Source organism: Carassius carassius, chromosome 1 (assembly GCF_963082965.1).
Source record: "Carassius carassius chromosome 1, fCarCar2.1, whole genome shotgun sequence".
Taxonomy (NCBI): domain Eukaryota; kingdom Metazoa; phylum Chordata; class Actinopteri; order Cypriniformes; family Cyprinidae; genus Carassius; species Carassius carassius.
The window spans coordinates 18412092-18430084 of record NC_081755.1 but is presented as its reverse complement, the minus strand read 5'-3'; the positions used below and the strand labels follow the sequence as shown (position 1 = coordinate 18430084).

General features: G+C 38.8%; 2 protein-coding genes across 2 annotated transcripts in view; one reads left to right on the top strand and one right to left on the bottom strand.

Moving 5' to 3' along the window:
• LOC132140936 (5-hydroxytryptamine receptor 3A-like) overlaps window positions 1-11316 on the bottom strand; it is a 64911-nt gene extending 53595 nt beyond the window's left edge. Inside the window, exon 1 of the mRNA XM_059550025.1 lies at window positions 11264-11316. Within this exon, the coding sequence (XP_059406008.1) occupies window positions 11264-11303 (40 nt within the window). The 5' untranslated portion in view covers window positions 11304-11316. The remainder of the gene's footprint in view (window positions 1-11263) is intronic.
• Window positions 1-17993, top strand: part of LOC132140798 (NACHT, LRR and PYD domains-containing protein 3-like) — a 263118-nt gene that overhangs the window by 105171 nt on the left and 139954 nt on the right. The window lies entirely within an intron of this gene.

Sequence of the window (17993 nt, the reverse complement as noted above, 5' to 3'; positions counted from 1 at the left end):
CTGGAGGTCCGAGAATCCACTCTCTCACCTGTCCCAAAACACTTGCAATTCCAAGGCAGAGCAAATAAATCATGCCTGTTAACAACAACAGCAATGCAACTGTTAAGAAAAACAATGAATTTCAGCAAAGATGTGTGTTAATGTAAAATGGAATCTCTTATGAAAATATAAAGACAGGTATACAATCTTAACATTAGAAAATATGACAAAGTAGGACATGCATACAAACTACTTAAGTGCTAAAGTTTGGTTAAAATATTTGTAGACATCTCTTGCATGACAGCACTACAAAAACACAACAAAGGGAAAGACTATTGCCTTATATAGTGGTTGTCTTATAGTTTATGGGCTTTGTGTTAAAAAAAAAATTACATTTTCGCTAGGTATTTGAATAAATTAAAACATAATACTTACATTTTGGCCTTGAAATGCAGTCTTCGGAGGGCGCATTCTGACATTGTGGCTGCATCCAAAAATTCTAAAATGCTGCCTTCGTAGACAGCATTCCAAGGCAGGAAGGCATCAAGGCACGTTCAAATCCTAATTCTGCTTTACTTCCTGTCTACAGAAGTGCCTTCTTCTGATTGAATTTTGAAGGCAGCATACAGTAGGTAGACATCCAAAAGGCCCTTTTTACCGCCGCAGTGTCTGTAAAGTTCATTTGCAGCTTTTGACCGCTGAGTGGCGCTTTAACCACAAGTTATCAAACAAGCGCATCAAAGCACATTTTCACAAATAGACGTCAGTTTTGCCTCGCTGATGTGTTACATTTGACGGGTTCAGTCACGGAAAATGAAAGAAAACACTATATTTAAAATATGTAATATATTTAATATGTAATATTCACGGATGAAAGTTTGGTACTTATGAAGTTATGTGCATTTCATAGAACGAATTCAAGCAGGATAAATGTCAAGCCTGTGTCTGAGCCTGTGCTTATATTTTCTCTCAGCTACATGGTATTAAACCATATTTTAGATTTGGTACATTTAAAAGGTGTGCAGTATAATTTATATTATATGAATTATGTGTTATATTATTCAAAACACATTGTGGTTTACTTTGCATTGGAGCATTAAAGTGGTAGCCTATTTTAGGGGGGTAGGCTACATGGATTAATATGCGATGTCAATATTTTCATATATTATGCCTATATTTTAATTTATATTTTAAAATTCCTTTAATAAAACAACTTGCATTTTTGTTATTCGTTACCTGTCCTTTATTTTGACAGATAACTTCTTGGGAAAAAGACATTTGTCTGTAAACTGATTAAGAAATTGTTGCATGTTTAAACGTGAAGCACTGTATAATTTCGTTCCCATTATTTATGCCTAATAAGCCTAAAACAAGAAACGAATAAATTAAACCTGCACGATTTAGCTAAATCTTTGAAACTCTTAAGAATGGAGGGATTAATAAACCGTCCTCACGATTAAACTCAAGTTCTCTCATTATAATCAACAAACTGCACACGATGTAAAAAAGAGCTTTATCAATTGACAACTTCAGTGATTTTAAAGGGAGCTTTCTTTACTTGCTTTTAGTGTTGGGCGATAGCATATGGCCTAAAAAAAAAACTGAGACAAGATGATAAAAAAATTGTAATGTTATTACCTTAATTCTGTAAAGACCTTTCATTTTTTTTTTGTTAATACTAGCCCATCATTCATCTAACCATCCACTCGGTTAAAAATAACAGGAGAGTTTCAAAGTGGCTTAGGCTATTGTGTGTAAACTTATTTCCCTATCAAATGCCAAACTAATAACATTGTAAGCATTAAATCTTTAATTGCTGCTTTCTGCTGTTCAAATTTTGTTTGTGCGGAAAATAACAGTACATTTTGGTCAGTTATTTTATCTTAACAGATCGATGCATTTCTTCAAGATTTCAAAATCAGATAGCCTACTGTTAATGTAGTAGCACTGTACAATTACATTTGTTTGAATGCATTATTGCTAAAGCCATTGCGTGTGAATGTGCTTTATCTGTTTAAATCATGCTTTAACCGGAAAATAATCAGTAAAAGAAACAGAGCCATAGCTAAATATGTTTAACATTAATTCTTGCTGAATATGCAGTTATATCACGGGATGTTGGCATGAATTGTACTCGTGATGGAGCGCTCTTGGAGAAACCACGACGCTCAGACTCTTAAAAAGATCTGCTCCTTGCTCCAGTCAGAATCACACCGCTCCGCTCATCCTCTGCTCGGCAGCGTGTCTCTGTCAGACTCGCAGGGGAGAGTTGAGCCACTCGGAACTACGGGAGCCTCGAGTGGTTCGTCGGTGGATGTTAAAAAGAAAACAGATTTTCTTTCAAACAAACTGATGTAAATTACAAATTCGAGTTAATCGATAAAATCGATTTATCACCAAGCCCTACTTGCTTTCATATAATTTAATAAAAAAAAATGCAGCTGCGTTTAAATGCAGGTGTGTAAAATACGTGCAAGATTTGCACTGCGCGTGTGAAGCTGGATGTGCAGCATTTATTTTTATTAGTTTTTTCTTCATTACAAATCTTGTTTGGTTTTATTTTGGATTATTGCATGTAAAAAATAATTTACATTGTAATGCATATGCAAAATGTGAATTAATATTCATATTCAAGTGTTTGTGCAAAAATTATTAATGTGCATAATGACAGGGTGCATTAATATTCAACATTCAACATTCAACAATCTGTGAATGTTGCATTTCTCTCGTCGGAGAGAGCCAGCACTGTGAATTTAATCTTGTAGCCAACAAGAAAACATTTGTTTATTAATAAATAATTAAAATGTCTCATTTTTCACAATTATTAGGCTACTTCTGCATGTGCTTTGTGGCAAACTTAATGCATGTGCTTGAGCGCTGAATATATTAAGACTTGATTATGTAAATGTAATATAAACCTCTGATTAGTTGAAAATAACAAATGAATGACTAGAACTAGAAAAATCTTACGTGGGGGCAGACCATTTTTTAGTCTATAACCAAAACAACAATATAAACCTGTTCAGCAAGCTTGAAAGCCTCATAAGATACTGTCCATATGAACGAGCAAGAGATTCACACCTTTATCTCGACCCCCACAAGCCACACATACTGTAACTACCCCCAAAAAGGAACAATGTGTTTTCATGTTAGCCTACTGAGTTGAAACATGCCTGTACTCAGAAGCACTACTCTTTGTAATCATTATTTTCTCGCAGCCCGTATTATTAGTATGCATTTTATTTATTCACATGCTGTATGGTGGAAATGATATTTTAGTTCACAACTTTAAGTTCCATTGTTTAAAAAATTATTTATCGGCTAATGTTTCATAAACCTTCAGTTGTTATACAGTATTTTCACCTCCTAAATCACTAACCTTTAAAGTCACAATTCTATAATGGTCAAATTTACTCAGGCCGATGGTATTTTTTAATGACATTTTATTATTATTTATTTATTTATTTTTGAATAATTGTAGCCTACATAAACAGGTGAAGCAAAACAAATATTTGGATCGTCCCTTATTTTTTCCCTTATTTTCTTAAAGAATAAACACTTATTTTCTACAAGAATAAACATGATAACATATTACTAATTCCTAGAAATAATTTAAGCAGTTAAAACCTATTTAAACTTGAATTTAAATACTATTAAACTAATTTTAAAATCTCAAGGAGTTTATAAATTAAAAAGGATAAACTGTCAAAGTGCATGTTAATAGCCTAAATGAACTTGTGGTAACAATAAAATTAGAACTAACAATATAATTAGATTTTTTTAAATGAACAACTCCTGTATAAAATGGGGCAGCAACCTTTATATCAAATATTTTTTAATCGTCCACAGCTGAGCAACACAGAGGCGGATCTGCGCCAGAGCACGCAAGTGAATATGCTGCACAAAGTCATTTTCAGATGCAATAAAAAAAAAAATAGCCTGGATAGCCTAGATTAGGCCCATGCAGGCTCTGCTGTCACGATTATTAGATGGAGTGCCCATGAACTTCATTAGAGGGCACTCCACTCAGGACCATTCCACCCATCAACCACCAGATGTCACTTGGACACTAGCACCTCTCTTACTGTTGCACCACACCCGAACTACATTACCCATGAGTCACTGCATCACAATCACCCTGCCACACCTGCACCTCATTCATCAGCCAATTTCCTTGCCACACCTGCACCTCATTTACACACACACATAAAAGCAGCACATTCACTCTCACTCACTGCGAAGTCTTGTTTAGCCAGTCTGACATTTCCGAGCGTTTTTCCCTGTGTTTGTTTTTCCTGTGTTTTGACCTTTGGACTGTGTATCCCGACTCTGATTCTCTGCTGCCTGTCCCGATCTCTGCTTGTTTTTGGTTTCGACTCTGGTTATCCCTGACACACCTGACGCCATTCCTGATTTCTGCCTGTTTGACCATTCTTTAATAAAGCGCTGCATTTGGATCCGAACGCCTCCGACTCCTTGTTACAGAAGACTTCGCCTCTCAGGATCCAGCAGCTTTTTGTGTGGACACTGGTCAGGTATGGAGATGGCAAGCCTATTAGCCCTCAAGCAGGGCACTGGATCACTCGAGGACTATGTACAAGAGTACTTAGGCCTCACCTTTTTCTCTGATCTGCCGGATTTTGTGCTGATTGACTTTTTTTGTGATGGGCTAAATGAACCACTAAGGTCACGAGTGATCAGTGAGGGTCCCCGCTCATCTCTTAGTCAGTTTCTGGACTATGCACTGCTGATTGTTGGCTCAACATTCACTGTGGGTGTCGCAGAGGCAAACGACCCTGGACTCACTCACGTCATGGCCGCCAGCCCAGCGCCACTGCACAAGATGGCCGCCAGCCCAGCGACACTGCCCAAGATGGCCGCCAGCCCAGCGACACTGCCCAAGATGGCCGCCAGCCCAGCGACACTGCACAAGATGGCCACCAGCCCAGCGACACTGCACAAGATGGCCGCCAGCCCCGTCGACTTTCCAGAGTCAGGTCAGGTCCCCGTCGACTCTCCAGAGTCAGGTCAAATCACTACTAACACCCAAAAGTCAAGTAAAACAACAGTGAAATTTCATGAGTCGAGTCAGGTTCCAGTGAACTCTCCAGAGTCGAGTCAGGTTCCAGTGAACTCTCCAGAGTCGAGTCAGGTTCCAGTGAACTCTCCAGAGTCGAGTCAGGTTCCAGTGAACTCTCCAGAGTCGAGTCAGGTTCCAGTGAACTCTCCAGAGTCGAGTCAGGTTCCAGTGAACTCTCCAGAGTCGAGTCAGGTTCCAGTGAACTCTCCAGAGTCGAGTCAGGTTCCAGTGAACTCTCCAGAGTCGAGTCAGGTTCCAGTGAACTCTCCAGAGTCGAGTCAGGTTCCAGTGAACTCTCCAGAGCTGAGTCAGGTTCCAGTGAACTCTCCAGAGCTGAGTCAGGTTCCAGTGAACTCTCCAGAGTCGAGTCAGGTTCCAGTGAACTCTCCAGAGTCGAGTCAGGTTCCAGTGAACTCTCCAGAGTCGAGTCAGGTTCCAGTGAACTCTCCAGAGTCGAGTCAGGTTCCAGTGAACTCTCCAGAGTCGAGTCAGGTTCCAGTGAACTCTCCAGAGTCGAGTCAGGTTCCAGTGAACTCTCCAGAGTCGAGTCAGGTTCCAGTGAACTCTCCAGAGTCGAGTCAGGTTCCAGTGAACTCTCCAGAGCCGAGTCAGGTTCCAGTGAACTCTCCAGAGCCAGGGCTAGTCACCGTTGACCTTCCGGAATCAGGGCTAGTCACCGTTGACCTTCCGGAATCAGGGCTAGTCACCGTGGACTTTCCAGAGCCAGGGCTAGTCACCGTGGACTTTCCAGAGCCAAGTCAAGTCATCAACGATCTTCATGAGCAAAGTCAAGTCATCAACGATCTTCATGAGCAAAGTCAAATCACCAACGATCTTCATGAGCAAAGTCAAGTCACCGTTGATCCTCAGGAACCAAGTCAAGTTACCGTTGATCCTCAGGAACCAAGTCAAGTCACCGTTGATCCTCATGAGCAAAGTCAAGTCACCGTTGATCTTCATGAGCAAAGTCAAGTCACCGTTGATCTTCATGAGCAAAGTCAAGTCATCAATGATCTTCATGAGCAAGGTCAAGTCACCATTAACCTTCATGAGCAAAGTCAAGTCAACATTAACGTTCATGAGCAAAGTCAAGTCACTATTAACCTCCATGAACTAAGTCAAGTCACAGTTAATCCTCAGGAACCAAGTCAAGTCACCAACGATTTTCATGAGCAAAGTCAAGTCACCATTAACCTTCATGAGCAAAGTCAAGTCAACATTAACGTTCATGAGCAAAGTCAAGTCACCATAAACCTCCGTGAACTAAGTCAAGTCACCAACGATCTTCATGAGCAAAGTCAAGTCACCAACGATCTTCATGAGCAAAGTCAAGTCATCAATGATCTTCATGAGCAAAGTCAAGTCATCAATGATCTTCATGAGCAAAGTCAAGTCACCATTAACCTCCGTGAACTAAGTCAAGTCACCAACGATCTTCATGAGCAAAGTCAAGTCACCAACGATCTTCATGAGCAAAGTCAAGTCATCAATGATCTTCATGAGCAAAGTCAAGTCATCAATGATCTTCATGAGCAAAGTCAAGTCACCATTAACCTCCGTGAACTAAGTCAAGTCACAGTTGATCCTCAGGAACCAAGTCAAGTCACCAACGATTTTCATGAGCAAAGTCAAGTCACCAATGATCTTCATGAGCAAAGTCAAGTCACCATTAACCTTCATGAGCAAAGTCAAGTCACCATTAACCTTCATGAGCAAAGTCAAGTCACCATTAACCTCCGTGTACTAAGTCAAGTCACCAACGATCTTCATGAGCAAAGTCAAGTCATCAATGATCTTCATGAGCAAAGTCAAGTCACCATTAACCTCCGTGAACTAAGTCAAGTCATCAATGATCTTCATGAGCAAAGTCAAGTCATCAATGATCTTCATGAGCAAAGTCAAGTCATCAATGATCTTCATGAGCAAAGTCAAGTCATCAATGATCTTCATGAGCAAAGTCAAGTCACCAACGATCTTCATGAGCAAAGTCAAGTCACCAACGATCTTCATGAGCAAAGTCAAGTCACCAACGATCTTCATGAGCAAAGTCAAGTCATTAATGATCTTCATGAGCAAAGTCAAGTCATCAATGATCTTCATGAACCCAATCAAATCACCAAAGATCTACCAGAGCCTCGTCACATCTCAGCCGAACTCCCAGAGCCTCGTCACATCTCAGAGCTCTCATCCTATCCTGTCACGGCCAGGGAGGCCGTCAATGAGCTCTCATTCATTCCGGTCTGGGCTACGGAGACCATCCACCAACTCTCTGTCTGTCCTGTCATGGCCACGGAGGTCCTCCATGAACTAACCGCCTGCCCTGTAATGGCCAAGGAGGCCAGCTACCATCTCATCACGGCCACGGAGGCCGCTATTAACCTGTCAATGTTCTCTGTTTCAGTCCCACCTGAGCAGACTTGCGGTCCGGTGCCATCGACTCCACTGTGGTGGTCCTCTGCTTCGCCCTGGTGGGCTTCTGTCCCGTCTGCTCGGCTGTGGTGGTCCTCTGCTCCGCCCTGGTGGGCTTCTGTCCTGTCTGCTCGGCTGTGGTGGTCCTCTGCTCCGCCCTGGTGGGCTTCTGTCCCGTCTGCTCGGCTGTGGTGGTCCTCTGCACCGCCCTGGTGGGCTTCTGTCCCGTCTGCTCGGCTGTGGTGGTCCTCTGCACCGCCCTGGTTGGCTTCTGTCCCGTCTTCTCAGCTGTGGTGGTCCTCTGCTCCGCCCTGGTGGGCTTCTGTCCCATCTTCTCAGCTGTGGTGGTCCTCTACTCCTCCCTGGTGGGCTCCAGCTCCACCTGCTCCACTCTGGTGGGCTGCCACGCCACCTGCTCTGCCTTGGTGGACCCTTGTTCCAGAGTTAGGCCCATGGCGGGCTCCCGTTCCTGAGTTAAGCCCATGGCGGGCCCCTGTTTCCTATGCCAGGCCCAGGAGGGGCTCCTGTTTTCCTGAGTTAGGCCCAGGAAGGGCTCCAGTTCCACCTGCTCTGCCCCAGTCCACTGCATTTCCTCATGGACCTGGCCCTCCATCCCTCCCCCTGTTCCGCCTCCGCTCCACCGCCCTCCTAGATTGTTTTGAGCGTCTGGAAGCCGCTCCTTTGGGGGTGGGCTATGTCACGATTATTAGATGGAGTGCCCATGAACTTCATTAGAGGGCACTCCACTCAGGACCATTCCACCCATCAACCACCAGATGTCACTTGGACACTAGCACCTCTCTTACTGTTGCACCACACCCGAACTACATTACCCATGAGTCACTGCATCACAATCACCCTGCCACACCTGCACCTCATTCATCAGCCAATTTCCTTGCCACACCTGCACCTCATTTACACACACACATAAAAGCAGCACATTCACTCTCACTCACTGCGAAGTCTTGTTTAGCCAGTCTGACATTTCCGAGCGTTTTTCCCTGTGTTTGTTTTTCCTGTGTTTTGACCTTTGGACTGTGTATCCCGACTCTGATTCTCTGCTGCCTGTCCCGATCTCTGCTTGTTTTTGGTTTCGACTCTGGTTATCCCTGACACACCTGACGCCATTCCTGATTTCTGCCTGTTTGACCATTCTTTAATAAAGCGCTGCATTTGGATCCGAATGCCTCCGACTCCTTGTTACATCTGCTCTGAAGTATATAATAATTATAATTACTGTTAACCCAGAGTAGCAAATTTTAACGGATTATTCGCCTATTTTCATTTGCTGGATATTTTCTTTCTTTATTTTTTTTTAAACACGCTAAAAAATTAATTAAGTTTGTGAGAGGAAAAAAATATGAGTCGTGTATAGGTTGCATTTTAACGGATTAATCACCTATTTTCGTTTGCTGCATGTTCTTTTTTTAAATTTTTTTATATTATAGAATTCATGTATGAATTGCATTTTATTACATTTAGAAATAATAACGGCTGGCCTAATAATGTTATCATGTACAAACAGGATATATTTAGTTCCCTTCACTTTACAACAAATCCTTTAAATTTAACAAATATATCTGAACAAAACAAGAATTACAAATATATAATTATAATGGATAAATATAATTGCAGTATATAATAATATAGGCTTAGCTATAAACAAACAAAAAATAATAATAATTTAAAGCTAAGCATTTCTCATTCTCTCACTCGAGAGAAATCCAAAAGTTTCCATACTCCTGATGTTGCCCATTGGAAGCTTAACTATTATTCATGAGGTAAAATAGGCTTTGTAGTTTACACGTGTTTCAGTATCGATGGAAAAAAAATCATAATTAACAATATGTGGGGTAAGTTGACCACCACTGAATGTCTGGTGATCGACTGCCTTTTCCAGTGAATATGTGCGTGAGGCACCAGTGCGATCAAACAGCTGAAACAGAAAATCCAAATAATTTAAAAATGCAAAGTGTTAGTAGTTTGAAAAAATCAAGAATAATAACAGTTAATAATAATTATTGCTAAATGCTGCACCGTTCCCATTTCTCTCTGCATATGGAACCTTTTAAACCAAGAATGAACCGAAATGAAAATGAAATGAAAACATTTAGCTTTTTATCCGTATATATATATATATATATATATATATATATACACATACATAGGCCTTATATTTATTTACTGTTTAATAACAATAGCATGCATATGATCCTTTGTGTAAAGGTCTTCTTTAAATTTTTGATGAGTAGACTGTAGCCTAAGACTATCCTACGTTTTGAAATTAACTCACTGTAAATGTTTTAATATTTTTTAAAGATGTTACAATGTTATATCATAATGTTGTTGTTGTTTTACTTCCTCCTTTTATCTCCTTTTACAATTACATTCATTTCACAATCCGTCCCTTTGCGCCACCTGGTGGTAGTTTCGCAAATGTTTTTAACATGCGACTGAATTACAGTTACGCGCCGCGGTAAACCCCATTTAGGTTGTCCACCTATTGTAGATGTATCCTTTGCTGCCTTTGATATCCCACAATCCTGTGCGTTCCATTATGGGATGGTTGAGATAAAAAAAAAGATAGCGCCTGAAACTTGCATTTGGTGGTCAGTTTGTGTGTAAATGTATATTTGTAACTAACTTTTAGCGATTTTGATTTTAGTTCTAGTGAGACATCAGTATTGTAGTAATTAACTATTTGTTTAGTTATCACAAAAACTCGTTATATTTTGTTGTAGATCATTAAAACATTACGCTTCCTCAGACGCATGTCCAAAATCAGTTTCATGAGGTGCCTTTGTGCAAAAGTGCTGCCTGCAAAGTCATTGCCTGATATGGCAGCAACTCTGCTGCCTAAGTTTTTGGATGCAGCCTTGGACAGCTTACGTTGTGATGCTGTGACACAATCACACTTCAAATCTGCACTCTGGAGTCCAAGCACTTCAATTTGGGACACAGCTATTGTCACATAGCCACAGTGGCTGTATGTCACTTGTGATTGTCATGTTAACATTATGCTTGTTAACAGCAAGGTTCATCACCAATGCTTATTCATCACTTAATTAGTCATTAAAATACCTCATTAATTTCAACACTATTTCAGTGTTACTTTAACACTCTGGTGGTGGTTCCCATATGAACACTCAGCGGTGTTCATTTGTGACCCTGGACCTCAAACCCAGTCTAAAGTAGCACAGGTATATTTGAAACAATAGCCAAAAATACACTGTATGGGTCAAAATTAAGAATATATATATATATATATATATATATATATATATATATTTATTTTTTTATTTATTTTTTTATTTTTTTGTCAAAAACCATTAGGATATTAAGTAAAGATCATGTTCCATTAAGTTATTTTGTAAATAACCTACAGTAAATATAAAAATCAGTAATGTGCATTGCTAAGAACTTAATTTGGACAATTTTAAAGGTGATTTTCCTCAATATTTTGATTTCATTGCACTCTCAGATTCCAGATTTTCAAATAGTTGTATCTCTGCCAAATATTGTCCCATCCTAACAAGTGATATTATTTTTGTAAATTTACAGAAAATTGGCACTTATGAGGTTCAGGGTCACATTTAACACTGGTGATTTTGTGCTGCCATCCATGTCACAGTTTTTCTTCTTGATATTAAAATTGGTTCATGTCAATTTTTGAGCATTTATACATTTTTAATACTTCATGTTAGTTTGTGATACCCAATGGATGACATAATGTAATTAGTTTAACCTGTACAGTGTTCTGATTAAACAATAGGCTATTTAAAAAGACTAACTTACCAACTGAGGCAAGAACCAACAGTAGCCAGTGTAGGTACATGGTGAAGAGTGCAATCCTCTTAGTGTGTGAGATGCTTCTGTACGTCGGCATTAGGTTATATTTATGCTCCGAGTTAGAAACACGCCCAACTTCCTCCATTATATATCTATTATATTATAGTTTTAGGACAAAGTTTGTTCTGATAAGAATGATAAATAACACCTAGGGACATACATTACATGAAAGCATTTATACCTTAAATAATATAATTACTCACAAATTATGTGTAAATATGAAATTATAATAGCTTGAGGGAAATATTGCAATGAACAATGACATTTTGTGATGAAAATGAAATTTGATATGTTGCTCTGTTTATTAACGTAGTGGCCAAAAGTGTGGTTTCCCGAGGTGATATTTATTTACACAATATTTCCCTTTATTCTACCTACAATTTTGACTAAATAACCAAAAGATAAAATGATCGTTACACCAGGAATAAGGAAACATTAAACATTAAGATATTTAACTGATAAAGTCTATAAATAAAAGTAAAGTCTATAAATAAATAGACTTTAATAAATAAAGTCTATAAATAGATAAAGTCTATAAAAGGCAGACTACAGTTTAACATGGAATATGGATTTCATTTTACTATTTACTTTAAAATGCATAGAAAAAAAAGAAAAGAAGAAAAAAAACTTATAAAAACCTATAAACTTATATATATCAATAACTGATTATATTATATTCTTTCAGTTCAACCGTTTTTTTTTTTATTTCATTCTGGGCATTACTCAAAAGCTTTGAGCATGCATCACAGCAAAATCTCCAGGTGCCATAATACAGTATAATGGGATTAATAACTTTTTTCTTATGACAAAAATAACTGAATAACTAAATAGAATAAAGCTATACAGTAAAATATATAAATTTAAAGGTTTTACACAGATTAAAGTGCAAAAGCGCTATAAAGACCAATAGGTATCACTTTAAAATAAGACCTCATTAGCTAACCATAGTTAATGCATTAACATTCACAATGAGCAATATCTTCATTTGCTAGATAAGTTATTAATCTTTCTTAAAAAAATACAAGTCTTAATTCATGTTAGCTCATCAAATAACACAGTTGCAACTTCGATTTTAATTGGAATTCCTAAGATTGATGAATATTCAGAATAATTTTTCATTGGCAGTTTATGTTAACTAATGAATTAACTTGTTTACTAATGAAGCCCTAATGTAAAGTGTAGAGTTGGGCGATATAGTCATTTTTCAAATCGTCATATCGTCAGCCCGTGAGATCGATGATACACGATCTTATCGTGCATGTGTGGATCAAGAGAAAGACTCTTTGTTCGTGTCTTAGCATAACTATTTGGTGATTTAAACCGCGCAGATGCCCGCGAGAGAGCCTATGGAATCACCAATAATCGAAAAAATATACCTTCAAACATACTGATAAACGTTAAATATAAAAATACTGTATTTAAAACAGGTAGTTCATATATAGTTGGACACAACAGTCATATGGCGCATACTGTGACAAATCTGCCGCATCTGCACAAGGAAGTTATCAGTTTAAATGTTCTGCAAAATCAGTCAACGGTGAAAATCAATATTAGATTTCATTTAAAGTCCAGCAGTTTAACACTAATATTGGGCATAAACGAACACGTTAAATATAAAGTATTCAAAACAGTCAAGTTAATATATTTGGAGTAAAGTTGAATTGAACTGATGCATCATTCATACAGCGCTCCGGATCACGTGCCTCATGACGAAACCGACGCACCGCCACAGAAACAACAATGAGATGCATTCTAACATAACTGTGGCATTAAACTCAGATAGTGAGGGCTCGTTTAAAATATTGCACATATATAGGCCGTTCAGATTACTTGTTAAAGTACAATGAAATACCTTCTATCTGCAGATGATGTATATCTGTTTGTGGTTGGAGACTTTGTAACGGCCGAAACTATGTATTTTGTATGCATCACATTATAGTGCGGTGTGCATGAAAATAATAACAAGGTGGCAGAGTGAACTCATCATCCATAGTGGTTCTCACGTAGTCCTACTTCATCACCACATAATGAGTGTTATAAGTTAAGTGATCAGTCTTTAAGAGAAGGACTACATGAAAACCACTATGGATGATAAGTTTGCTATTCCGCCTTGTTATTATTTTGTCTTTATTTGTAACGCCAATAAAGAGTTAATCTCTCATTTTTGAGAAGAGCGAGTTGCCGTGTAGCAGCCATTAAATGTGTGGGACACTGACTCCTCATTTTATAAGTCTCTTTCATTACATGGATGTAACGAGTTATCCGAGTCAAAGCGGACAACTTCAGTGACTACAGGCTCTAATCCTTCTGCGCTCGCACGTGCAATGTGTGTGTCAAATGCAGTGGTGAAGTGAAATAGCTGGGCAGTTTTTGATAGCCGAATTATAATAAGCAGCCTAATAAAAATAAAAATAATAGTTATTATTATTATAATCTAATACATTAAGAGGAAAAGGAGCCTAATATCGTCTTGATTACCGACAGAGAAATCTGCTTATGTCGATATCTCTGACTATCGTCGATACACAATTCTATCGTCTATCGGCACAACCCTAGTAAATTGTGAAAGAAAAATAAAGAATCAAAACAATTTTCAAACAATATCTAGGGCACGTTGTAGTCTAGATTAAAATATAAAAATAAAAGTTAATGAAATTGATAGCCCATTAAGACTAAATATTTAAGTTTTTGGCGCTGTGATGAACACCAAAGCAAATCCACAAATATTAATGGCAATTTAAATGTTTTTAAATACATTCCATGTCCATTATTGTGAAACCGAGACAAAAAAAAACAAAGCTGCGATCACAGTGTCCTCCATCCTCCTTTTGTTAACGTTGTTCTTTGTTAACGTTGTTGAACACCGCGCATAAATTACATTGCTGTCGACCGGCTTACATCACTCCCTAGTACACACTGTTGGTGCGAATGCAACCCTTTAAATGGTACTGGGAAATAGTTTGCTCAGATTCATCTGCGCTTCTCGTGAGCTAGAGATGGACCAGTCAAATCCAGCTTTCAAAAGACTGGAGGATTACTTGGACACTCAGAGCTGCACCTGGGTATTCAAACCGCCCCAAGCATTTCATATAGGTTGCACATGGAAACGAATGATTGGCATTGCCCGTCGCATTTTGGATTGCATGTTGCTTGAGCAGACCGCTCATCCCAGTGTCATCAGATCCGGAATCGCTTCTTATCCTCACTCCAGCGATGCTTCCAACCCTCAAGACAAGTTCTGTGCCTTTTCCTCCATCAGGAAGCATTGAGGAAATGCATCTCATCAGAGAAGAATGGAAGCATGTTCAGGGCCTAGCAGACATGTTTTGGAACAGGCGGAAACATGAATAATTCAAAACAGCTTTGGCACAAGGGCACAGGAAAGAGGCCAAATGTCCAAGAAGGAGACATGGTTCTCCTGTTACAGAAGTGGTTTTGCTTCTTTCTCCAAAGACTGATTCCATTATTTTATGTGGGCTCTTTAAAGACCCTAAGTCTCATACCAATTAAGAAAAAAAAAGGCGTTTTTGTTTTTTTACAAGAGAATAGCATGATCTGTTTATCTTTGTAAAGGTAGTAACACGGTACTGCGCATGAACGAGGAAGTAGATCACTATGGCAGTTGCAGCAGTCTGCAAGCTCTCTCTCAGTCCTCCGTTTCACAAACAATCGCCTTTTTCTTTTCCCCTATGCTAAAGCAATATCTGTTAGTGTTTCTTATCATGTAATATTAGTATAGTGTCTATTTTCATCTTTGTAAGACTATTGAGACTGCTAAATTAGATTTACGTTTATTACTGCCGATTGTTTACTAGCTCAAATGCATTTTATCATATAGATCACTGCCATGCAGATAATCCATGCTGTTTTCTCTGTCACGTGTATTTGGATTTAATATTAATACATATATCTCATTTGTACTGTATTAGAGTTTCACAATATTACCAGTTAACTTTATGGAAATTAATTATCTGTGTCCTGGAGTTTCTTGGGAGTGTTTAAGATGAATGGACTATATTACATGTCAACAGATGTTCAAATGTTTACATTCTTTTCTTTTCTTCTCTTACTTTTTGTTTAACCTAATCTCATGATGAAAACATACCTGTGAGAACTTTTAACAAGACGCAAAATACGAACCGCCATGTATGTTTTGTGACGTATTCGATGTGAAATTTCCACTGGGTAGGTGCTAACAGATTTTTAATTCCCCCCAGAATATGGAGCTTATAATATGACAAATATTTAATTCACGAGTTCACACTTACATATAGGGATATGCCGGTATCAAATTTTCCTGTTGCGGTTAATTGATAATGCTTTTATCACGGTATACGGTATTATCACGGTACTGAAATTTTGTTTAAAAAAAGTGGTCATAATACAGTATAACAGGTTAAATAGCTTTTCTTATAACAAAAATAACTAAACATTTAAAACAATAAAGCAATACATAAAAATATATAAAAGTTAAATGTTTTACACTTTAAAGTGCAAAATAACTATAAAGACCAAAAGGTAACACTTTACAATGAGATCTCATTAGTTAACCTTAGTTAATGCATTAACATTCAAAGCAAGGCAAGGCAAGTTTATTTATATAGCACATTTTGTACACAATGGTAATTCAAAGTGCTTAACAAAAAAAACAAAAGTAAAAAAAACATGAAGAAAAATAATCACAAAAATAAAAAAAGTAAAAAGATATAGAAAATAAGAAAAAGAACTTGAAAAATGAAAATGATTTAAAAATTGACTTAAAATGAATTTAAGACTTAAAAATAGAAAATGATTTGACATAAAATACAGTGCAATACATAAAATATAGTGTAATCAGTTCAGACATTGCATAGTGCAAATGCGCAGCTAAACAATGCACAGCTAGCTCATTAAATAACATAGTTGCAACTTTCAATTTTAACAATGTGTTATTAAATATTGGAATAACTAAGATTAATGAATGTTCAGAATAATTTTCCATTGGCAGTTTATGTTAAATAATGAAGCTAAAATGTAAAGTGTGAATGAACAATAAAGGATCAAAACACTTTCAAACAATATCTAGGGCATTTGATTAAAAAAAAAAAAAAAATGTTTGAAGATAAAAAGCCTATTAAGTCTAAATATTTCAGTATTTGGCTCTGTAATAAACACCATATAGGGAATACATGTTACGGATAACCAGGACAGAAGGTAACAGAAACACAGTTTTATTGAGGCACAAGCAGAGGAGCGGGTAGTGCTGGGTGATGTGATGGTGCTGGAGGCGGTGATGAAGGGATCCGTAGTTGAAGGGGTTCAGACGCTGGAGGGAGTGGATACATCACACACATGCACGACGAAGGCAGGGAGCTTCTGGATATCGCTGGAGAGAGGTAAGTAGAGATAGAGTTAGTCCTTAGAGTTAGCATTCAGGTAAGACCTTGTTGCGAACGAGACCGGACGCTGACTGAGTGCGTGTGTGTGGTATTTATGGTGAGGAGGTGATTGCAGGTGGATGAGGATCAGGTGGGCGTGATTAGTACTCAGGTGAGGGATTGCGTTGTGATAAGTAGCAGCTGCTCTTTATTACGGGCTTTACAGGGTAAGGGCTGCATTTTAGCGCCATCTGCTGTCAGAGAGTGAATGTGCTTTCATTCAGCGCGTCTCTCACGTGTTCCACCATGTGCTTCTCATGCGTGCTTGTTTACATCAGAGCGCATGCGCTCTTTCAAGCAGCATACAGTAATGTTGTGCATTTTGAGCAGCTGATGGGGATACTACTCTTAAAATGCATTCCAAATTCTGAATAATTTATAATGTATAATTATTCACGGTTTTTAGAAGTGCCCACGATAACAATATCGTGCATATTAATCACCGCAATATATCGCATTATCGAATATCGGCACATGTCTACTTACATATAATTAGCTGAAGTATTAGAATGCATATTTGCCGTGCTGTCCGGGTGAGGGCTCCGAGCTCGGGAATGACCCGAACCTAAAGTACAACCCACCCACCCCCCCCCCCTGTATATAAAAGTGTAAAAATTAACTCTAGTGGAGGAGATGGGGTGGAGGGGGGATGCTGATAAACCGTCAATGGAGACAGGTAAGTCAGCTGTATTTATACCCTAGGGTTGATTATCTTAAGTGGGCTCCACCTGTGCCAAGTATCTGACGTGCTCCTCCCGAATCTTGTTAATGAAACTACATTTCACGAGTTCACACTTTCATATAATTAGCTGAAGTTTTATAATGCATAGGTGGCGTGCTGTTTGGGGAAGGGCTCCCAGCTCGGGAATGGCCCGAACCTAGAGTACCCCCAAAAAGCAATAGCGGAAATGACAGCCGCCACACTAAGGACCCCCCCTCCCACAATAGCTTTGAGATCTGGCGGGGGCTAATATTTAGAAAGTCATCTGGTTGGCAGGTCGGAAGAGCCTATGTACTCCAGTGCGAGTAACTTTACATATTTGAAGAAATAGTCCCTACCGGCTGCTTGTATCGGACTATGTGATTTGGAGCACCTGGTTGGGAGGGCTCGAGCCGTTGCACAACCTGAGCACCTCACTGCATTGGAACGGATGAGCCCTACCGGCCAATAGAGGAGGAGCAACGTGATTGGATAGCCCGACCAGGAGGGCCGGAGTTGCCTCGACTGGAATAGGTCATGGTGTTGGCGTACGGCCCTA